This window comes from Polypterus senegalus, chromosome 8, assembly GCF_016835505.1.
Source record: "Polypterus senegalus isolate Bchr_013 chromosome 8, ASM1683550v1, whole genome shotgun sequence".
NCBI lineage: Eukaryota > Metazoa > Chordata > Cladistia > Polypteriformes > Polypteridae > Polypterus > Polypterus senegalus.
In genome coordinates, this window is record NC_053161.1 from 113637215 (window position 1) to 113662132 (window position 24918).

The 24918-nt window shown below is 37.7% G+C and overlaps 1 protein-coding gene across 1 annotated transcript in view; it reads right to left on the reverse strand.

Annotated features, from left to right (window-relative positions):
* tmem263 (transmembrane protein 263) overlaps positions 1 to 14649 on the reverse strand; it is a 54938-nt gene extending 40289 nt beyond the window's left edge. The window contains exon 1 of the mRNA XM_039761630.1: positions 14399 to 14649. Within this exon, the coding sequence (XP_039617564.1) occupies positions 14399 to 14479 (81 nt within the window). The 5' untranslated portion in view covers positions 14480 to 14649. The remainder of the gene's footprint in view (positions 1 to 14398) is intronic.
* Positions 14650 to 24918: the final 10269 nt, after the last annotated feature.

Below are 24918 nucleotides of genomic sequence, written 5' to 3' on the forward strand. Positions count from 1 at the left end.
CTCTTTACGCAAAATTAGGGCAAAACACGTGTCCCGTACTCTTTGCGTTATTTGACAGTAAAACTATTCAACCATTCTATGATCTGCTTCTTGCAACTGAAAGAGGGCACCGTGGTGTATGTTTGCCGACTTGCAGACCAACCACAAGTGTTACCTGGTAGGTAACCGCCCATACAATCAGATTGTGATTCAGACTACAAATGCCGTGAATGTAATTACCCCGATCTACATGCTGTCAAATAAACGAACTACACGCCGTGGCGCAACGTAAAGAGGCTTCGCCTTCGATTCCTTCTCGTGGGGCTGTCTCAAGTCAAAGGTATACACACACCGACCTCAAAACCTTGAAGCCTTCAAGGACACCATTTGCCAAGAAATCTCCGCTATTCCCATTGAAATGGGTGAACAAGTCATGCGAGCGTTGAGAAATCGTCTCAAAGAGTATATCACTAATGATGGTCAGCACCATGAAGACATCATTTTTAAACACAGTGAAATAAATCTATTTTGTATATCCTTTCTTGTGTTGTAATGAAATTTATTTTATCTTGTACTGTTTTTGTGGAATAAACATTTGAAATGTGGTAGTTCTTTTTAGTAATTAATTGCCTTACATAAAAGGTTAAATTGTTCACTGAAATTGCTGATTTATAGAATGACCTCCTGCTGTTTCTACAAATGCTACTTTCAGTCCTTAGAAGACCAGCCTCAGGGAGACAATCCTCTGTTTCTGGACACTGTTAATCATGATCTTTCTATAAAAGATACTGGGGTGCATTCTATATCTGAGCATTAGAGAAGTGCACTTACAGTATCTCCCTGTTCCACACTGATTACTTATAGCATAAGACTTGAATGTAAAGGCAGAACTGAGGAAATTTCACACTGTAATTAGTGCTGAGCAGTATATTGGTTCATACCAAAAACCATTTTTTATTTTTGTTATGATATGGATTTTTCTTATACCGCAACACCGGTTTAAATTGCCTAAACGACGTTCGGAATGTGGTGCAGCGGGAAACTGTTCAAGGGGGGACCTTTATCACTGCTACACTGCTAATCACATGCATTAGTGGAGGTGTTGCGCGGGGGCTCTTTATCATTGCTAAACCACTAAATAGGCATGCAATGGAGTACATGAGGTAGTATATGTATTGCAGGATGAAAATGGACGGAGAACATTCTGAAACTGAAGGTGTAGCTGCGATAAAGTTGAACATGATGACACAGAAGAACTTTTGCTGAAATAAAGGAGTCGCGTCCGTTGCCTGGAGATACTTAAAGTATCTCTTTTAAAAGGTCGGATGTGGAACATTATGTTCAAATGTGCGAGTACTGCTTCTATACTACTGGATAATACTGCAAGCCAAGTTGTACTTGTTTTACTTTTTTTTCAATACAGTGTAATGTACCTGGGTACTGTGTAATAGTGCGATGACATGTTGACTTTATTCTCGACATTTCCACTTTAATCTCGCCGTTTATGTCACAATTAAAGTCGAACATTGTAAACTAAACTTCAACGTTAAATGAATATTTTATTTTACTAATTTTTCTCAGACTCCATCATAAATTATTTAGCACATTAAATGCTTTGTGTTAAGTGTTCCCCGAGCTATGTTAAATCGGTACATGCTTCTTAAACGGACTTCCTCTTGTACTGAGGAGGAGGCGCCGGCAGCGATTGCCGCACCGAATACATTCACTTCATGATATTCCTGCTCCCTGAACATTTAGAATGCTAAGATAAATACTTGATATAATTTTCATGATGAAATGCATTAAAGCATGTATTAATCATGTGGGGGCACAGGGAACACTTACCACAAAGCATTTAATATGCTACATTATGATGGGGTTTGAGAAAATCTAGTTTTTAGGATGAAGTTTAGTTTACGACATTCTACTTTAATTATAAAGTAAACTATGAGAATAAAGTGGAAATGCCGACTTTAATCTCGACCTAAGCGTCAAAATTAAAGTGGTAATGTCGAGAATAAAGTCAACATATCAACTTTGTTCTTGACGTATAGTTTGTTTTTTTCTTCCGTGTCCGTATTTTTTCTTCTTCACCATTTCCCGAATACGATTCCGTAGGGCTATACCACAAATAGTATTATAAATTGAAGTTGCAGTTTTATTATTTATGTACAGTGGAACATAAGTTCACAAACGTCTCGGTACACGACCAAAAAGTTCGCCAAACTTTTGCCTCGGTTCAAGACCACACACTCGGTATACGAACAAGCCAGTTTCCCTTTCGGTTTGTGAGCACCAATGATTTCCGCACATGTTGCATTGTTCTCGGTCAAACGTGCCTGCCTGCCTGCTGCTGAGAGACATAGGGGGAGGGTGCCTGCCTGCTGCAAGAGAGAGAGAGAGAGAGAGAGAGAGAAAGCCTGCACGTGCGTGCCTGCCTGCCTGGCTGGTTCATACGCGCCAATTACTGTATTGAAGCAGAGCCGCTCCCTGTTCATTGTTCTCAGTCAGACGTGCGTGATTTACCTGTGCTCTCTTTGTGCTCTAAAGTATTCCGTGTACTTTTGCAGTTAATTATGGCAATTGAAGAGTGGTGACAAGAAAGTTTTGAAGAAAATTGAAACCGAAGTAAAGAAAGAAATTATTGAAAAGTTTGAGTGTGGTGTTCGTGTTACTGATCTTGCCGCCGAGTGTAGATTTTGACTATTCTAAAGCAGAATCTATTAAAGCAGCTGATATTGCAAAAGGAATTACAGCGTTAACCAGGCAGAGGCTTCAAGTGCTGGAAGAGGTGGAAAAACTTTTTACCAGTTTACTCATTTACCAATTTGAGAACCCTCGTGTTTTCAAGCAGCACAATGTAAACAAAGCCAGACTTCCAGGAACGTGGAGGGCAAACACGAAGGGGTGGGTCACAAGGACTTTGTTTTTGGAATGGCTGCATGAGGCTTTCACTCCCACCAGCTAAACACACCAGAAACCCAAGAAATCACAAGAGAGAAAACACCTGAAGGAAAAGATCTCTCCACTGCGAAGCCAGACTCTCCCTCCTCTCCACCCAGTTCCTCCTCACTTCATGCTAGAACTCGACTCATGCAAAGTTAGTTTTCTTGGTGGTTTTTGTATTATGGATTTTTCAAAAGTAAATTTTTCAGTTCGTAGTGTGAATTGTTGCAATGTTACTTTTCTCTTTTTCAAATGTTAAGCTTTTTCCCTGTGCTTAAAACTCATTAAAGTGTTTATATGGAGTTGTTCATAGCGTGATTTGTTGCAATGTTACTTTTCTCTTTTTTCAAATGTTCTCTTTTTTCCCTGTTTTTAAAACTCATTTTAAAAAAAGTGTTTACAGCGATCGGGCTGTAAGGCTATTAGCATGAACTCCTACAATATTACTTTTTTGGTTGCTTGTGGTTGGTTTTTAAATTAAAGTTCGGATTTGTTCAAATGTCCCCCTCTGTTCAGAGAGAGAGAGAGAGAGAGCACGAGTGAGCGCGAGCGCGTGCTGCTGACAAAGAGAGAGACAGCGAGCGCGTGCTGCTGACAGAGGGGGAGGGTGCGTGCTACAGAGAGAGCGTGTGTGAGCCTGCTCGTGTAGCTGAGCAGGGAGCCTGGGAGTTTTGTGTCAGTGTTATTCAATGTTTTTACATTAGTTTACTATTACACTGTGCATTCTATGGTGTAATTAACTATATTTGTGCTTAATCTTTACATATATTTACATACAGTTTGTACGGTCTGGAACGGATTAATTGTATTTACATACAATCCTATGGGGAGAAATTGCTTCGGTTTACAACGAGTTTTGGAACGAATTATGGTCGTGAACCGAGGTTCCACTGTATATAGCTTAGCTCGAAGCAAGGTCCATACTAATGCAAGTTGCCTAAATGATGGTTAAGTTGGTAAAGATGTTATAACCAAGTTGCACTTGCTTCATTTTATTTTATTTTTATTTGGTGAATACTGTGTAATGCACCTGGGCTTGAAGTCTTGAATAGTATTATTACTGGAGGATGCACTATTATTTATTTTATTATTATTTATTAGTTTAAATATTATGCAGTTTAATGATGGTAAAGTTGTTTAAAAAGTCACTTTAACGTGTCAGTGGACAGAGATTAACATTAACAGAAAGTGTAGTTGATTTACAAAAAATATTTACTATCCTTTTCTAAGATATGTTCAGTGCAATACAACTTTGACAAGCACCTCTGGATATTTTACTAAGTCTAAATGCCTCTTTAGATGATTTAAAATAATGTTGTCAAAATTATAGTTTAAGTTGTTTGCAAAATTTGTTAAATAAAAAGGTTCTATATTTTGACTCCATCTGTCATGTAATGCGATTCCTTCTCTTCATTAGTGTCACCCCCTTGAAAACTATCACTTTATGGGGCCATGCAAACCTGTATTAACCTGTAACAATATAATGGTCCACAGAATGGTCAAACTGTTCCAAATACCATAGCTGTTACTCTCACTGCACCTTCTTTTTCTTGTATATGCTGGTCCCATTTGGGGTTGGCAAAATGGATCATCTTTTTCCATATTACTCTCACTGCACCACTCGGAGCCGTTGATCAGAAAGAGAATTATCGGTATTTAGCATCAAGCACACGCTTCCTCAGCCATGCTTCCTATTTGAACTGCTCTCACACAGCAAACGCTTCAAAACCTTTCATGTACGGACCTCGCGGTTCAGAAAGTTTCATCCCAAGAGCTCTAAACGCAATCAATCTGTCCATCAACTGCTCCATGTAGAACTATTTGGACTTATTAGTACAATCACCTCACTGTAAACTTGCACTACAGTTATAATATTGCACAAACAGAGCCACTTTATAAAGCATGTATTTACATATGATGACGACATTATTTTAAAGATGAAATGCAGCAAAATATGTTTATTATATTATACAGATAAAACTTTACCTTCATTTAAATAATCTATATTATTATTAATTAAAGGACACAGTGTTGCTACGCTAGCAAGGATCTGGCGCTCCGTTCATGGATTGTTCCTGCCTTGCACTGTATGCTTCACTAGGATTGGCGTGAAGGATAGAATAATTAAACACGTACTACGAAGATATTTCAGTGTTCCTTAAAACTTTTGAATAATCTGCGTTCTAAGCTTACAGATGGCTTAACGTCTATTACGGAGCTGATTGTGTGACGATTGGGTATTTGGAGAAAGAAAAGGAAGGACAGGAATTGGGGGTTAGTACGTTTGAAAGAGACAGTACTGGTGCAATAAATTCATCGAAAGTCGTGCACAATCACTACGCCACCGTGTTCCCATGTTTAATAACATGCTTTAACTCCTATCATCATGAAAATTATATCAAAGTATACAGCTCAGTATTTTAATTATTTAGAGAGCTGTAATATTACGAATGTAACGGATTATGTGTCCTGTCGGAGGAAGACAAAACTCGGAAGCATGCCGTGATTCACACACAGAGCACATTGAAGATCAAACATAAAACAAAGCATTTAATGTGCTACTTTAGTTACGATGGGATTTGAGAAACTAGTAAATTAAACGATTTTAAGATGAAGTTTATGATGTTCTACATTAATGGCAAAATAAACTATGTGATTAAAGTGGAAATTTCGAGATTAAAGTTGACATTTCATGCTTTGTTCCCCACTGTGTGCCTTTTTTTTTTTCTCTCTACCCTAATAAGCTTTCATATGACACTCAGCCAGTGGGCTACAACTCACATTTTCACAGTGACTTTAATATGTGACAACTTTTTTATTTCGGGCACTGTGCGACTTTGTGAACTTGAGTTTTTGAGTTTCTCCGACATTCTATGTCACTAGATCAACTTCCTTTTCTTGTTTATACCACTGTTTACACCAACAAATAGTACGTTTTTCTTTGCCTCCACTTGGTATTCGCTGAAATTCTATTTTTCTGCCATGCTTTTCCCATTGTCTTTTCACAGTACGCTGAGCTTAAGGGTTATTTATACTGATTTGCATATTCAAAGAGGCGTAATTCAGTGAGGAGTTGGGGCAGGACAGCAGGTGCGTGCATGAGCGTCGTTACTTTAAACGCTGACCGGGATTTATGTAGTAAAAGAACGTGGAAGTTGGCGAATGCACAGATTTCGGCTTTTGTGCTTACGTCATGTTATAGTGCGAATTCTACGCACGGCATTATGCATGAGGCCCCTGGTGTCCAAAGTACAATATCTGAAAATAAAGAAAGATGAAAGTCTCAGAAATGTTGATCTGCTCAGGTCTACAAAACATTTTAACTGAGCTCTCAGAAAACAGAAAATAAACAATTTTGGAAATGTCTGTTAATGCACAATGAGAGCAGGAACAAGCCATGGAATTAAAGAACGAGTTTAATTAACGACAAGAATTGTCACCTCATTAAAGCAGCTGGCTGGAGTGAAATTGGTTTGAGTTTGAGGCCCTGACTTAGTTAGTCTTCTCTTGGCTCACTCACTTTACATTTCATTTCTGTTTGGGTACCATTTAATGAAAGAAATTAAGCATTTCAGAGGAATGAAGAAGAAATTCTGGGGAACAAACCTTAAAAAAGCAATTTAATTAAAATAAATTCACAAGAAGTTAATTAGCTGCACAAACAGGGCACTCATTCAAAAAAGGGTTAGAATGAAAGCCTGCAGGCACAGTGGTCCACCAGGACCAGACTTAGAGACCCCTGTTCTAAGTAGTGCTACAATTAATCAACATAATTGATAATAATCAGTTTTTAAAAATGGCAATAATCACTTTCGTTGATTAGTTAATTTATGTCAAATGCACAACTGTATCACTACCTCACTCAGTTATGAACACATTTGACAAAAGGCAGACGTTAAGCAAAAGGCAGAAAAGACAGTGCAAACTAAGACTTCAGAGCTTGAAAGCTTTTAACTCTGAATGGAAAAAAAAGGTTGCGAGTTGCAAAATGTGTAGTTCTGAACTCAAATGTCACAAAAGCACAACTGAAATGCACAAACATTTGAACAGGAAACATAAGGTAACAGGCTCTGTGGAGGAGAAAGACTCACGGTCATCCCAGTAAGCTGAATATTACTTCAGTGGTATGTAATACAGATACATAATGCAGTGTTTACTAGTCTAGGCATGATGACAACTTTTGGTTTGAAATGAGGAATAATTTGAGTCATAGTCCATGACCAATAGCATATATGACAAAGTTTTATAATAGGAGACTAAAGAAAATGTATCATTAACCACTAGCTTGTAAATGTTCAGGTTTTTCACTTGCCATATATATTTTTTTTTATGCTAAATTATGGTGCTGCGTTACATGCTTGCAATCACTTGTAACAATAGTGTGTGTGTTTACAAAATATGCTTGCAAAGAAACGTAAATCCCTGTCAGACCAGAAAACTTTTTTTCCCCAGTCTCACATAAAAAGGAAATCAAAATCTCAGAGAGAACACAGTGGTGCTTCCTAAAGTACATCGACCACAACTGAAAGGTGTATTATTCATTCAGAGTCAAAGGAGCATGGTGGAAAAGAAAGTTCCAGACTACTTGGCTATTGGAATTCAAACAGCTTTCATGTAATCTGGAGGAAGATGCGATAATTTGCAAGTGTTGCTGCAGCAAGCCTAATGTAGCCAGTAAAACAGATTTTATGTCAGAATCGCACAGTTTTAAAAACATAAGAAATCTAACAGCACACTCTCGACAGCATATGACATGTGGCAGGCTGCGACAGTATGTTGGATGTAAGCAAACGTGCTAAAAAGACCATGGTAATAGAATGTTTCCAGACAAAAAAGATTAATGACAATGCAAAAAGATATGAACTTTTAGTTAAAACAACCTAAAATAAATATTACATAGCAAAGGGAAAACCAAGTTTCACACAAATGAAACCACTCATTTTGCTACAAAATGAAAATAGTCTGGACATTTCCTCAACACAGGACAACGATGTTAGTTGCCCCGAACTAATTTCAAACATTATTGTAGTCATTATGGTTCTACAAATTCTTCTGTGGTTGAATATTGTGATGGTTAGATATTTACATGATGTTTTGCCAGTAAACCTTTTCTTTCACAGAAACTGAAAAAACAAATTACACGTTTAATTTTGAAGTGCATGTTTAGTGTGATTCTGAATACATAAGCCAAATTGCAACTTTAGTTGATTTATTGAAATCTGCTGTTTTTTAAGGGAAGTGTGTGTGTCTGTTCATTGCATAACCAAAGCCAGTAGGGCTGCCAAGTGTTTGATTTCTATCTTTTACTATTTATTTTCAATGTACAGTGGAACCTCGAGATACGAGTTTAATTCGTTCCAGCACAGAGCTTGTATAGCAAATTTCTCGTATCTAGAACAAACTTCCCCACTGAAAATAATGGAAATCCAGTTAATCCGTTCCACACCCCCAAAAATATCAACATAAAAATCAATTTTCCTAACAAATAACACTGATAAATAATGTATACAAGTGGAACCTTGGTTTGCGAGTAACTTGGTTTACAAGTGTTTTGCAAGACAAGCTAAATTTTTTAATTAATTTTGACTTGATAAAATGAGCGATGTCTTGCAATATGAGTAGTATGGATACACTTTGTCTGCTGAGCATCATGTGATCATAACTGAGATGATGGTTCTTCTCGCCCGCCCGCCCGCCTCTCTCTCTCTCTCTCTCTGCACCCGTCCGCCCCATCCCTCCCTTGCGCACACGTCTCTCTCTCTCTCTCTCTCTGTCTCTCCTGCTCGCGCCTGCCCCTACCCCTCCCACCTTATCTTTTTCGCTCGCTCATGTGTGCGCGCACACGCGTGCCCCTCTCTCTCTCTCTGGCAATCATCTCCTATTCTCAGTCTGCATGTCCGCGATATTTTTGGATACGCTTATATGGCAAACTGCTACAGCGAAACAATGAAATCACAAGTGCACAAACACGTAGATCCTCACGCTACGGGAGAACAAGGAACACAGAGTGAGCTGACGGGCTGGCAGCGTCAGCTTGGATGAATCCCCGAGTCGAGGCGGATCGGGAAACGCGTCACGCATACCCACAGCCTGGCTCATGGCTCGTTATGCAAGCCAATGCTCGTATTGAATTTTGTGTTTACATGTAAAATTCCGTTACAACGAACTGCCAAGGACCTAAAAAATACAGTATTTTGTTGTAATGAGAGTCTGTATTTGTCATTATAGTGCTTTCTTTCATAGCTTGAAACAAGAACAGCAGCGTTTATTAGAATGTGATCTGCCACTCTCCTATACACAGACACAGCAGTCAGGCAGGGTTGTGGCCAGGTTAGTGGTCAAGTAATCCTGTGCCCTGCATTTACAACGTTCCTTGCATCACCCATAGAGATCTTTTCTGTTTGCTTTGGTGAAGAGCCGCAGCAGAGCTGCAAGCCTGCTGTCGCCCCGGCAACAAATAAACAGTTTTCCTCAGACGCAGTGATCACACTTCAGGATGCTCTTTGGCGTGTTGTTCCATTGACGGAGGTCCCAAGAGAGTTTAGAAACCACACATTTTCTTAAATGAATGCCGAATTAATAGGAATGTTTCTTGAACAAGCATCACTTAAACCACATAAAAACTGCATTTTGACGTCTTCAAATGCAGCCCGAGATTTTTCTTCTTTTTTTGCTCAGTCTTTGAAGAAAGTTGACAGTGTCGATGGTGAAATTCCATCTTCTTGGAGCTCTTGATATCATTTTTCAGATGAAATGCAGCATCTATATTACATTATACAGATACATTTTTAACTTCATTTAAATAATGGATACCGTTATTAAACGTGTAATGCACTAGCACCCCATTCAGCAATTATTCCTGCCTCGCGCTGTATGCTTCCTGGGACTGGTGCAACCGTGGACAGATACATGGATGGAATAATTAAACACGTACTATGAATATATTTCAATGTTCCTTAAAAGATATGAAGAATCGGCGTTCTAAGTTTATAGATGGCTTACCATTTATTGAAGAGCTGATTGTGTGACGACTGGTTACTTGGAGAAAGAAAGGATAGGAATTGGGGGTTAGTACATTTGAAAGAGACAGTACTGCTGCAATAAATTATTTCATTGAGAGTCACGCAACAAGCACCTGGCAGGAGGCAGGAACAATCTGTAGACGGGTCGCCAGCTCATCGTTACCATTGTGCCAATGTGACCCATGTTTAATACATGCTTAATTTCATCATGAAAATGATATCATGTATACAATTTAGTATTTAAATTGTTCAGAGAGCTGTAATATCATGAATGTAATGCATTCTTTGTCCCATCAGCGTACGAGAAAGCCTGTTCAAGAAGCAAGCAGTGATTCACACAAATACTGTATAGAAGAACACACAGAATACGGAGTATTTAATGTGCTACTTTTGCTATGATGGGATTTAAGAAACTAGTAAATTAAAAGATTTTATGTTTAAGTTTATGATGTTCTACTTTAATCACATAGTTTATTTTGTCATTAAAGTAGAAATTTCGAGATTAAAGTTGACATTTCAAGCTTCCCCAACCCACTGTGTCCCTATTTTTTTTTCTTTTCTCTGTACCCTAATAAGCTTCCATATGACACTCAGACGGTGGGCTACAACTTTGATATCTGACAACTTTTTTATTTCGGGAAAAGTGAGACTTTCTGAACTTTTGATCAAGTCCCTTTTGTTGTTTATAGAACTGCTTAAACCAACAAATAGTACTTTTTCCTTGCCTCTACTTGGCATTCACCAATATTCTTTTTTTCTCCATGCTTTTGCCATTGTCTTTTCACAGAACACTGAACTTAAAGGAATATTTATATTGATTTGCATATTCAAAGAGGCGTAATTCTGGGAAGGGCGGCAAGTGCATGCACGAGCATTACATTTCATGCAGACTGGGATTTATGTAGCAAAAGTGTGTGGAAGTTGTCTTACGAATAGTTTTCTGCATCTGAATTTTTTGTGCGTATGCACATTTCGACTTTTGTCTGTACACTATGCTTTAATATGAATTCCACACACAGCGTTATGCATGGGGCCCCTGGACTGACTGCATACATACATACATAACAAAGTTGTTAAATGGTGAAAAACACTTTTTTTATGCCTTGTGTCAGATAGGTACATTAAAGAATAAAAAGAAACAGTATGACAACTTATAATTAAGAGAAGCATTTTTTTATGACATGTATTATGAATACATATTTTTGGACCTATTTTATTAGTTGATGTATGTATTCCAACAAAATGCTATTTATAATTTGTATGGTCACTGAAAAACAAACCTACTGAATTTCATTTTGTTAATAAAAAATGAACACTTAACACACATTGTCTATAATTTAATTATAAAAATGCACTTAAATATAGGACATAAGGCTTCTATGCATCTGGTTATGCTTAGTGTAATTGTTTTTAGGGGGATAAAGGAGGAAAAAAAAAATCACTATCAACCAATCAAGCAACATGAAATGGGTGATTGGTATTGGTCTTAAAAAACTGATCGGAGCATCCCTAATCTCATCCCCTCCTGTAATTATTTTTCCAAAGTTGTGCTGCTTTTATTTTATCCCAAATGTCAGCTGGAACTTGAAATGGATCTAAAACAAGTGGTGCTTTATGCAACCACAACTGATTTGTGGTTGAGTAGGACTTTGGAAACATGCGTGAGCATAATAGTTCATTATATTGATGATGAATTTAAACTGAAAAGCAGGTGGTTGCAAGCAGCATACTTTCCTCAGGACAGTACACGTGGCTGCTCAAGGACAAATTCATACTGGATGCCTGGGGCTAAAAAAGAAGTAATGAGTTGGCATGATTACAAATAACAGGATGAACGTCAAGAATATCATTGCTATAAGTGACTGAACCATGGGCCAGTGCTTTGGCCATACTCTACACTTAGCAATTAGTGAGCATCCGTATACTAAGATGGTTATGCTGTTAACAATATTGTCATTTCATATAAGTAACAGATATTTGCCCGATATTGTGTAAATACAGTGTAAGTATATAGTGAACATGAAAAGTATTAAGACAATAATGCTCTTAATTTGATGGCGATGTATTTCTATTCTAATGCACAATAATATATTCAAATTATATAAATGACACAAAGGTGGCAACAGAATGTAACACTGTATTACCATCTGCGCCTTCAGCTTGCCAGATATTGTTAAATTTAATGATTTTACTTTTGCTTTAAGTAATTGTACAACAGAACTGTCAGATAGTGTTTACATAATCTTCTCAATCTTACATTAGTATCATTTAAGACCAATATCTGCTTTGATTTACATATAAACAGATTTAATTTTCTTAATACAGCTGAACCCCAATTTGAGTCTTATTTTATATTATCCCATATTTTAAACCTTTGAATGTTGAGAGATAGTGATAGCAGGTTTTATAAAAGTAATACTTGTTTGGAAAAATTAGAATGTTTGAGTAAATGGACATTTTATTTAATAATTATTATTTAAATATTAGTAATGTACTGTTTTCACTCTAGAACAAAAATAGTGACAATTTAACAATTGTGCTTATTGTAAAAAATTTAAAAAGAAACATTTTTAATTGTTCAACTAATATAGCATTTTTACAGGTTTATATTAAATTTAAGTGGTTATTTTTAAATGAAGGTTCTACTGTGCTGTATCTATACAGAAGACTCTAGTATATAGTATGCAGCTGGCAATACAAAATACACTTTTCACTGTTATGTTAACTGACATTAATAACTGCAATTATAATATTAAGGCAATAATTACGAACTTTGTGATAATTGTGCACCACTGAAAGATATGACATCTTAGGTTCTAGAAATATCCCGTGTAAATATTTATGCAGTATTGATTAAAAATATTGAAAATTAAAACCAAAGGCCGAACACACACCTTGGAAACTTTGCTTGGCTTATCTTTCATTCCACCATTTGTATAAACTTTTTTTGATGGTTATACTGTATCTTTTGGTAAGGTGACAGGTACTATTGTAATCTTTTAATTTTTTGATCAATATTTGTAAGGTTTATTCATGTGGGAATTTTCAATTTATTGTAACCACATATATTAATGTTAATTGTGTATTTAACAATTACATGGTTCCCATTGCATTTCATTATTAGCTGTCAGTTGGGGTTTTTACATGCATTACTTTTGTCTTATGTGAAATATTTTATTACAAAAAGAAAACTTATTCTATGCATATTAAATGCATGATTAATGGAATTGCGTACTTTTTGTTAATAGATGTACTGTACTAAATACAATTTGCGTTTTGCATTTTGTACTTGTTCAGTATAGTTATTTGTGTTAACTCTCCTGGATACTCTACGCTTATGCCATATTAGTATCTACCCCACAACGGAAAGGGAAGACTCCGGGTGACGAGTATCATTCACGCACACACTTGACAAATGTATAAACCATGACAAAAAGGGGGTGGTCCACGAACACGTGGAAGATGATTCAAATGGGGAGGACAAGACAATACTTTTTACCTAAATAATCGAAGTACATTACTACATTTTAGTAATACATAACACACGCTCACGTTTTGTAAAATGGAATACTCAATAAACAAATAATAGTGGTGAATCAAACGAACTAATTATATTTTAAATAGTGAACTATTTAAACGCCCTACAGGAAAACTGAATCCAGTGAACTCACAAACAGCCTGGACGCTAAATTAACTAATTGAGAAGGGTGATAAACTGCGGTGGAGCTGTGAGAAAGGAAAGATGAAATGTCAGGTAGTTTTTTTTTTTAAATTACCACTTTCAGCAAGTCCGCCAGAAGCATGTCGCAGTTGCTCAGATTTTAGGTCGGGCCGGGCTTGTAATTACGTTGACTCCCACGTCCCCTGTCCTATGGCTGGGAGATATTGACATAGCTCAATCGACGTGGCAGGATTTTGAACTAGGATCTCTTTCGAACTGAGATGACGTGCTACAGTTTCAACTACAACTTACATTCTTCAACATGCAACGCTGCCGTCAAGAAAGACGTTGTGACGACGATGTAAAGAGGCATCAAACCGCTCTGTACCCAAAACTCAGTCGTGCTCCAAATCCTGTTTATCGAGACTGCAAGAAGACTATAGAGCATTTACTATACAGATACGAAAACATAGTATTTTCAGAAATCATCTTCCTAAGCACGCAAACCACAACCCATCAGGACAATTACACTTGTCCGAGACACGGCAATCTGAAACGTCAAGTAAAACAGGCTAACAGCTCGATTTCGCATGTTAGCTGAAATATAATACAATTTCAAAACACACGAGAAAGGCAAATGGATTAATCGCGTTGAGAAGCGAAAATGGACAGTAACGGAGAAACACTGCTTTACTGTCACTCAAAGGAATACAAACAGTTATCACTTACGAGCATACTAACTAGATTTAACATTTTGACGACAAAAGGATGCGCCGAAACACAAACTTACCGCTTGTTTTCCTGACTTTTCTCCTGCCTTTAAAACCACTGGCAACGTCTTAAAAAAGCACAGCCAAGCGTGTTGTTGCATACAATGCTAACACATCCGTCACTGGGTACGTATAGGGCACCAGGTCCGATAAAGAAGCGACCTCTCAACGTAAAAAAAAACAACTTTATTTTTTTTCTCTTTCACCATATACGTAGTAGCCGTTGCCTACGTGGCGCCCTCCCATGAAGGCTCAATCAACGATGCCACGAACAAACCGGAAGTGACGACACGATATTTGTTTACTAGACAGCATGCTGTTAAGAGTACAGTATTATGTACTCGAGGCCACGATAATCTGTAACGAGTGGTCTGCTATCAAGAGCCGATTCTGCACCAGTCCTTTTTGGTCACAGTTAGGTTATTCGGGGTTCATTTCGATATGTGTTGGATTGTTTCAAGCAAGTGTACTAATAAGGTAACAAATCAGCAAAGCTTTATTTTACATGGAGTCGTCATAAAGGCATGTACACAATAAATATTAATATTTTTTGTAAATGTCGCTATCCCTGCAATTGTTTTTTAACATATTTATAAATCAAATATATTTAAATAATATTTTTAAAGGCAAAGGAGAGAATTAAAACAAAACTGAGTGCCATTATGAACTCTCCTTTGCTAATAACTCTACCGTGTCCAGAGTATATACAATAACTGAGCTTGCCTTTTCTATTAGCTTGTTGATTCGGTCGACACTCCTGAAGTGATGTTATCAGCCCAGCACATCACAGCATGGTAAATCACATTGGCCATCACAGAGTTAAAAAAAAACTGCGAAGGATATCACTTCCCAAATTAAAGGAACACACTCTTCTAAGGAAGAAGAGTCTGCTCTGTCCTTTCTTATATAGTTCCTCATGTGTTCCAAGAACATCCAACCTGTCATTAATGTGAACCCCCAAGTACCTGCAGGAGTGGACCACTTATTGAAGTGACTGGACATAGAGGCTCTTTGGTGCAGCAAAATTCAATAACCATTTCCTTGGTGTTGCTGATGTTAAGATGCAGTAAATTCTTTTTGCACCAAGAAACAAACTTCTCCACAAGACTCCTATACTTATATCTCATGCCCTTTAATCAATACACCCCATAAGTGCAGAATCATCTGAGAATGTCTGCACGTGACATGACCTGATGTTATATTTATAGTCTGAGGTGTACAGAGTGAAGAGAAAAGGCGACATGATTGTTCCTTGTGGTGCTCCAGTGTTGCTCATATCCATACCAGAAACAAATTGAGGTCTGCCCAACAGATTATCCATTAATCCACTTGTATATCTCTTGAGTTTGCCCCTTAACAGTGATGGCTGAATGATAATGAAGGTGCTGGAGAAATCAAAAAACATATTTTTCTTAGTGCTGCCAACTTTGTCCTGGTAAGATTAAACACTGTGGAGCAGAGAGATGATTGCTTCCTCCACTCTAATCTTTGTTCAATAGACAAACTGAAGTAGGTCCAGGTGGTCTACCAGTGACGTGTGGTGAGGTTTATAGCAGGTGAAGCACTGACTCCTTCACAGTCAGATTTACAAATATATGAACCCAAAAGAGTAGCTTATTTACTATTCAATTGGCTGCATGCACATTGACTATTGGTTATGTTTCATATCTCATCAGCATTCTTTACACACACATAGGTAAGGTACATATTTGGCTAAGAAAGAATGCTACATTTATAGTAGCAGGAGAGAGTGTATTTGCTCTGTACCCTCCATGTGTTTTAAATTTGCTGTTGGAATTCCACAATTCAAACTCATTCAATACAAATGAAAGTATTGAGTGGTGTATGAAAAAACAGATTTCAATTTTGACCTGAATTGAAATATTTAGTTGTTTTTAAAAGCTTTTAATTCTGATGCTTTAATCAATTTTAATACAGACTGTTCAACAAAAGGATAGCAAGAAAAACAAAGAATATTTAATTTAAGGTCAAAATTTAGTTTTTAAATATTGGATTTTTTTTTTCTTAGTCTGATCCCATTTTTTATAAAACTGAAAACCATTTATGGTCTTACCTTTATTTGTAAATGAAGTCCATGCACCTATCCTTCTCCATGAAAATCTCTGTCACTTTCTTCTTTCTAAGTCCACCTTATTTTCCTTTAGTTTTAAAAATCTTAATCTTCCATTTTGGCAGTCAGTCGGAACAAAAAATAAAAATAAATGGACCGCTGCAGTGCACTTGACTTTCTGATATCGCTAACTTATTGGCGCCTATGCATAGAAGAACAGCAGCAACAAGCACCTCTTCAGCTTACATGCACTTCCTTCAGGGCGGCATGGTACTGTCTGCCTCACTTTGTGCCTTTTCACTGCGATTTTATGTCCGATCAGCAAATCTAAATATGTCACACACATTCATTAAAGATATTAACCAAACTGTGGAAAGTCAGGGTGCATAATAAACATGTCTGCAAACATTATATTGGCGACATACAGAGAGACAACAACAGGCACGCGGTAATAGCAGGCATCAATGCCGCGTGTGAGGGACAGCGTAGTCCGAGGTGAGGTCAGGGTTGTTGCGGCTGCACCTTGCGTTTCTTCCCTGTATTCAAACAGGAAAGGCACCAATTCAGTGATTTTGATGATAAAAATTAGTAAAATTATTGGAATCATACAGGAAACAAATTTATAGCACATACCAGTGGACACATTTATTTTATGTTATCATTATTAATTTTTTTTTACTTTTCATGCCTCCCCTGACTGCATGTCCCTGTGGTCTACCACAAGAGGACTCACTAATCCAAGGCCAGTCCCTTAAATGTCTTCATGATGTGAGATTAAGTCCCACTCGTCTGTAGTCATTAGGTGAAGAGGTACCTGCTTTCTCTTGAAGTAGAGGCTTTAAGAACTATATTACTGACTCAATCTGGTCCCACAGCTTTTCTTGTGTATAGCTTCCTCAGTTGTCTTCTTACACTGATGGTGAGAGATGGACTTGTCACTGGCCATTCTGGTTGATGTTGTAGGAGTTGTTGATGTAAGACAGTTTGGATAAAAACATCTGCTAAGCAAATAAATACAAATGTAAATGTAGAAATAATAGTGAGGGAAGACTGGTCATTGGAAGAAGGTGGCAAGGAAATTCTATTAAAAAATGATCATATTTTACAGTTGAGTGTTCTCTCACTCCCTTATAAACTCTACACTCAGTTATACTCTATACATAATGTGGATTTAAAACACATCCCCAAATGGTTACTTCTAGAACGACCCAGAATCAATTTAGGTATGAAGATTCTTTCTAATAGGTACTGATGTGTAAGGCAGAAAGACAGTTACTCCATAATGTGTCCTGTTAAAAAGACACAGTCCCATACATTTCCTTCTCGGAGTATGTGCCCTGTAGTGATGAGTATGTGTTACATCCTTTGGCATTTCCTTTAGGAACTAGATCTGTTTTTAGTCCCAAGACTAAACATCCCTGCCCAATTCCTAGTCCAGTTCAGGACTATCTCTATCTCACACATGTGCTGATGGCCAACACAAATGTATTTCTAGGGCACACAGTACATTTAAACAGTATACTGCCCCCTGTATTTTACTAGCATATGCAGGACTTTCCTGTTACAAGTGTGTTTTTTTCTATCTCTCTCCTGGAAATTCTCTGTGGGACCTGACTCTGTCTTATATAATGCTACTAGGAGTCTTCACTTCAGTATCCTCTTGCCATTTGGGTACCCCCTCAAGACATCTATTTATTATAAAATGCTCATAATATTCAAAGCAGTGATCAATGTGATTAGGGGAAAAAGATAAAATGATTAACAGTAAAATGAAAAATAAAAATAGAGAACCTAAATACAGTAAAACATATATAATAATGACATGTTACTTTTGCTAAAACATATTTTCATATTACTAAATATGGGGCACTGCTATGTTAAGTGACTGGGTCAGGGTCAGGTATAGGGATTGAACCAACTAATTGCATTTGGTGATAATAATTATCAAGTCAGTGCTATTTGCATGGCTGCTTACATCAGGAACCCTGTTTAAACTCAGTTTCTCCACTAATTTACATTTTCTGCCTATGTTCTTACATTATTATTCCAATTTTCCAGACTACATTTCTTTCTAGAGTGCATAAAATTCTCATAATTAAATTAATCTGTTATATTCTTTCATTTTTCACCTGCTTATTCCAGTGCTATTCACGGTCAGTGATAGCTGGTGCTTATCCCAACAGCATTTGCTATAAAATTGCAACAATCCCTGTGCAGGTCACCAGTTAATTACATATACACAGAAACCATCATACCTAGTCAGCAACACAGGAGCACTGCAGGGGTCTGTACTTTCTCCAGTTGTTCAGCCTATATATATCGGACTTCCAATACAACTCGGAGTCCTGCCACGTGCAAAAGTTCGCTGACGACACTGCTATTGTGGGTTGCATCAGTAGTGGGCAGGAGAAGGAGTATAGGAACCTAATCAAGGACTTTGTTAAATGGTGCGACTCAAACCACTTACACCTGAACACCAGCAAAACCAAGGAGCTGGTGGTGGATTTTAGGAGACCCAGGACCCTCCTGGACCCCGTGATTATCAGAGCCGACTGTGTACAGATGGTACAGACCTATATATATACCTGGGAGTGGAGCTGGATGATAAATTGGACTGGACTACCAATACTGATGCTCTGTGCAAGAGAGGTGGTGTGCTGGGGAGGCAGCATAAAGAAGAAGGACACCTCACGCCTGGACAAACTGGTGAGGAAGGCAGGCTCTATTGTAGGCACAGAGCTGGACAGTTTGACATACATGGCAGAGCGATGGGCACTGAGCAGGCTCCTGTCAATCATGGAGAATCCACTGCATCCACTGAACAGTATCATCTCCAGACAGAGGAGCAGTTTCAGCAACAGACTGTCACTGTCCTGCTCCACTGACAGACTGAGGAGATCATTCCTCCCCAAAACTATGCGACTCTTCAATTCCTTCGGTGGGAGTAAACATTAACATTATACAAAGTTATTGTCTGTTTTACCTGCATTTTTATCACTCTTTAATTTAATATTGTTTTTTATCAGTATGCTGCTGCTGGAGTATAATTTCCCCTTGGTATTAATAAAGTATCTATCTATCTACGTATCTATCTACCTATCTATTCATAAAAGGACAATTTAGAGTTATCAACATAGCATGTATATGAAACATGAAGATCTGGAAAAATGTAGCACAGTCACAGTGAGAACATGTAAACTATGACCAGGCTGGTACTATATGAATCCATAACTCTGCAGCTGTAAGACTGCATATTTATCTGTTATACCACAGTGCTAATTTTCAATCTAATCTGATTACATAAAATTAAATTCACGTAAATTTTCCTGGTTTTCTTCCATAGTCCAAATACACAGAGTCACATTGATTCTTTTTCTTTCAGCTGCTACCATTTAGGGGTCGCCACAGGGGATCATCTGTCTCCATCTATCCCTGACTGTTTTCCTCCAAACTGACTGCCTTCATGTCCTCCCTCACCATATCCATAAACCCCCTCTTTGGCCTTTCTCTTTTCCTGTTGCCTGGTGGTTCTATCTTCAACATTCTTTTCCCGAAGTCCCCCTCATCTCTCCTCTGCACATGCCCAAACCATTTCAATCTATCCTCTCTTATTTGGTCTCCAAACTGTCATACCAGTGTTGGCCCTCTAATATACCCATATCTAATGCTGTCTGCCCTCATTACTCCAAGCAAAAATCGTAGCATCTTCAAAACTGCCATTTACAGCTTTGCTTCTTGTCTTTTCAGCAGTGCCACCATCTCCAAACCATACAACACAGCGGGTCTTACTACCGTTTTATAGATCTTCCCTTTCACTTTTGCAGTTACTCTTCTATCAAAAATCACTCCTGTCACTCTTCTCCATCCAGACCACCTAGCCTGTACTCTCTTCTTCACCTTTCTGCTGCACTCTCCATTTCTTTGGACTTTTGAACCCATTTATTTACTGTAAATACGTCTACCTTCACAACCTCTGCTCCTTGCAGCCCCCCCCACTTCCACCACCTTCCCTCTCTTTTACACACATGTACTCTGCCTTACTCCTATTGGCTCTTATTCCCCTTTTCTCCAGTGCGTACCTCCACCTCTCCATGTTCACCTCAACCTGCTATCTAATCGTACTACAGATGACAATATCATCCATAAACATTATAGTCCACGAACACACATATCTAACCTCATCTGTCAACCTGTCCATTACCATTGCAAACAGGAGAGGATACAGAGCTGATCCTTGATGTAATTTCACCCTCACCTTGAACCAGGCTGTCATTCCAACTGCATACCTCACCATAGTCACACTGTCTTCATACATATCCTATACCACCCTCACATATTTTTCGCTATTTCCGACTTCTGCATACCCTGTCATATGCTTTCTCTAAGTCTTCTTTTTTCACCTTTCGCCACATCCCTTTGTGCACCTGTCTGCTCTATAAGTGCTTGACCATCTCTCTCTCTCTCTCTCCTTCTTTCTTTCTTGTTCACACATACTCACACACACCCACACACACAACTCCATTTATCGCTGGCCTCTAGCGATTGCTCTGCCTCTTCTGACTGTCTGCAGACAATAAGCCCAACCAGAATTTATGTACTAAAATTGCCATTATATATATACAGCTGTGTGCCTGTGATAACTTGTGAGGTCACTTACTGATATTGGATTGAGAAGACTAGGCTTGCAATTGGCTTTCCAATTCATCCCAAAGGTGTTCAGTAAGGATGAAGCTAGGGCACTAAATTGTCCTTGTATGCTGTAGCGTTAGCAAGGGGCCTAGCCCAAAACATGAAAACCAGCCTCAGACTATTATTACTCCTCCACCAAACTTTACAGTAGGCACTATGCAGTCCAGAAGACATCATTCTCCTAGAATCTGCTAAACCATTGTCGGGCAACCAGTGCGCCGTCAAATTTTCTAGGGGCACCGCGAAAAATTTTGTAAAATATTTAAAATTGCTAGTGTTTTTGAACTTTTGGTTGATTAAAAAGATAATGTTTAAAAAAATATATTTTATGTTGGAAAAACAAATAACGGAACACTTACGGAAATGAAGTCTAAGAAACTCAAAAGACTTCAAATGATCGACAAGAAAATGCGTGTTTGTCTTTCAAAAATTGATCCTCGCATCAATCTCATATGTGCTGAAAAACAATCTCAACATTCACATTAATTGAATTTAAGATTTATCCTTTGATTCCTTTATTAATAAAATGTCTTTCAAACTTGTAAAATTAACTGTTTTTATTGGTGATTGTCCATAGATTGTGTCGTCATGACTTTATTTATCGGCTGTCCCTCAGGTGCGGCGCGAAAGAAAATTTTTGGACTTAGTGTGCCGCAGCTCGAAAAAGGTTGCCTTTCACTGTGCTAAACCAATCAGTCTGCCAGATAGTGAAGCATGATTCATCACTTTTAAGAACACAATTCAACTACTCCAGAGTCCAATGGCACAATGCTTTACACCACTCCAGCTGACACTTCACATTACACATCTTCAGCCAGTGTGCAGCTACCCTGCCATGGAGACTCATTTCATGACACTCCGGACTCATGGTTCTTTTACTGATGTTGCTTTCATAGAAGCTGGGAACCCTGTTATGGATGATGCAGCAGAGGACAGGTGATTTTTATGTGCTATGCTCGTCAGCACTCCCCAACCCTGCTCTGTGAGATTGCACAGTCTACCATTTTGTGGCTGATTTGTTGCTCTTCCTACAGACTGACACTTCACAATAAAACACTTAAAATTGACCAGGACAGATCTAACAGAGTAGGAATTACACATACTGACTTGTAACAAAGGTGGCATCCCATGACAGGGCCACATTTAAAGTTGGTGAGCTCTTCAGTACAACCTCATTCTACTACCAATGTTTGTTAGAAGATTGCATAGCTATGTGCTTTTATGCACCTGTTAACAATGTTTGCAGCTGAAACACCTGAACTTAAAAGTTAGGGGGTCTGTCCACATACTTTTGGACACATAGTGTATGTTAGGAGATATTTTACATACTTAAAAAGGGGAAGGAAAATTTTCACTAATAGTAGAAATTCTATAAGGAAACAAGGTTTGGCATACATATCATGAAAAATAGCATAATAAGGAACAATGAGATGCTGGCCATTCTGAGAACAGTATCGATTTATTTATTTGCTTTATTGCCGATATGTCAGAAAAACAAGAGATTTTCTTGTACTTGCTCTCAGTAAACATATACAGTTTAAAATACAATCAGCAACCTACATTTCAAGCTTACATAAAATGTACATTATTCTGCAGTCCTTCGGTACTGATTTTGATGTTGCTGTTGGGCAAAACCCTGAAACAGATCGTAGGCTTACTTGAAATAGTTTGGATATTGCAGCTTATCTAACCAGAGGCTCCAAAAGTAGCCAAGTATTCTTGGTAGTGAAGATTGTTATATTATTCATAAGGATCAGGGAGAAATTAAGCACTAGCATTTACGTCAACTATCAAAGTGATGTTACCAGAAGGGTAGCAGAGGCAGGAATAGCCAGACATGTGCTACAGCTATTCACACAAGAAACAATGCATTTTTAGAGTCACTGCAGTACATCATTTTATCCCTCCTTTGTGGCAGCAACAGTACGCAGCTGCAACAACTGCAACAACAACAAGACTTGCAGTTAGATTAAAGCCACAAGGAAGTTCACCTTCTCTATGACCTTAAACAATCAAGGCTAGGTGACTGCACTTACTGCCTTAGAGACTAGTGAGCAACACATATATTTTTATTAAAAATCTAGATGTAATATACAAAACTAAATAACTTCAATTGACACAGTTTTTATCACATATTTTGCATAATTGTTTTAACCACAGACAAAAAAATTATAGTGCAAATAACTTTTGCAGTATTAGTCAAATTTGGAGCTCTGCAGAGGTTAGAGCCAGAACTCCCTAATTTTTTAGTTTACGTAAGCTCTTATAAAAGATATAAATGTCGCTAAGCTAGGTTCATTAGTGCAAAGCCAAGAATAATTACAGAAGGTGTTATACAAAATTAAAGTGCAGAATCTGTACAGTATGTAATAGGAGTTATATAGCATTAACAGCAGATACGTAACAAAATAATTTTAATGTTCATAAATTTCAGGTCTTTTCCATAGAAGTATAAATATTTGATATTTTTAGAGAAAAAGAATTTTGAAGTTACAAAGAATGACATTAAAATGTTTAAAAATCCTAACAGCTCTGGGTAGATCAGCAATTAAAAATACTAAGATGTGTTATTATAATGTATGCTGTATAGAGAGCTAGTCAAGAAAGTTTATGCTCAATGCTTTTCTGGACTAAATAATAAAAAAGGAAATACTGTAACAGTAAATTTTACCAAAGGAACTTTAGGTGCCAGCCATGTGCTTGTTGTTGCTTGCCATGTGAAACAGTCTTAAACTACAACACCTGAAACAGTACCTAATCCGTAATCTGACAGGGCACTCCACCCTTTTTCTGCTGAATTACATGACCTCGGACTTGGAGGTGCTGATCCTCACCCCAGCTGTCTCACATTCAGCTGTACACCACTCCAATACATGTATAAGGTCACAGCATGATGAAGCCAGTGGAACCACATCATCTGCCAAAAGAAGAGATGCGATGCTGAGATAAATGAACTGGACACCCTCCACTCCTTTGGAATGTGGACAGGTTCACATTTCAAAGTCTCCTTAAAAAGTGAAATGACTGTTGAGTCTTTTTAACAAGACAAGTGAGGGACTATGCAGCATCTTCATAATAATCTAATGTTCCTCACTTTTTCCATATTAGGTTCCCTACAACTCCTTAATTGAAGAATGTAGTACTAAAATAAAATAATATGAATGCTATACATTTTTTTTAATTAATGCTTGTTTTTATGGGGCAATATAGTCTGGCAAAGATTCATACCACTACTTTCTGGGCAATGTCTGTGCAAAATTTCTTCCCAGCTGAGTGGGTTTTCCCTTGAGGACTCCAGTGTTCTTCGTGAATCCTAGATATGCCCACATTAGATTAGCTGGCATAAGTGAGTGAATTGGGGATGTAAGTACTGTATGTATTTGGGTTTGCCATTTGGCTCATGGGAATAAGGCACTAAACTGGATAATCTTTTTGGAAAATGGATGGATGGATAGATGGACTTATTGTTATGACTATAATATTGATTCTGTCAAGTTTTTTGTTATCAATTTCATTTTTAAAAGAAGGAGTCACTACATAAAATTAAAAACTGGCTGAAAATGGTTTTTTTTATAATATTGCATAAAGAAAACAGCAATGAAGTCATATCACATGTATTTGCCAAGAGAATATTGTCAGCTACTAATGCCTTATTTACAATAATTTTGGGATAGGCTCCAGCTCCCTATCATCCTGACCTTTATAAATGGATTACAAAATGGATGGACTAAATGCTACTTGGTTGCTAACAGTATTAATTGCTTTTATGCAAATTACCAT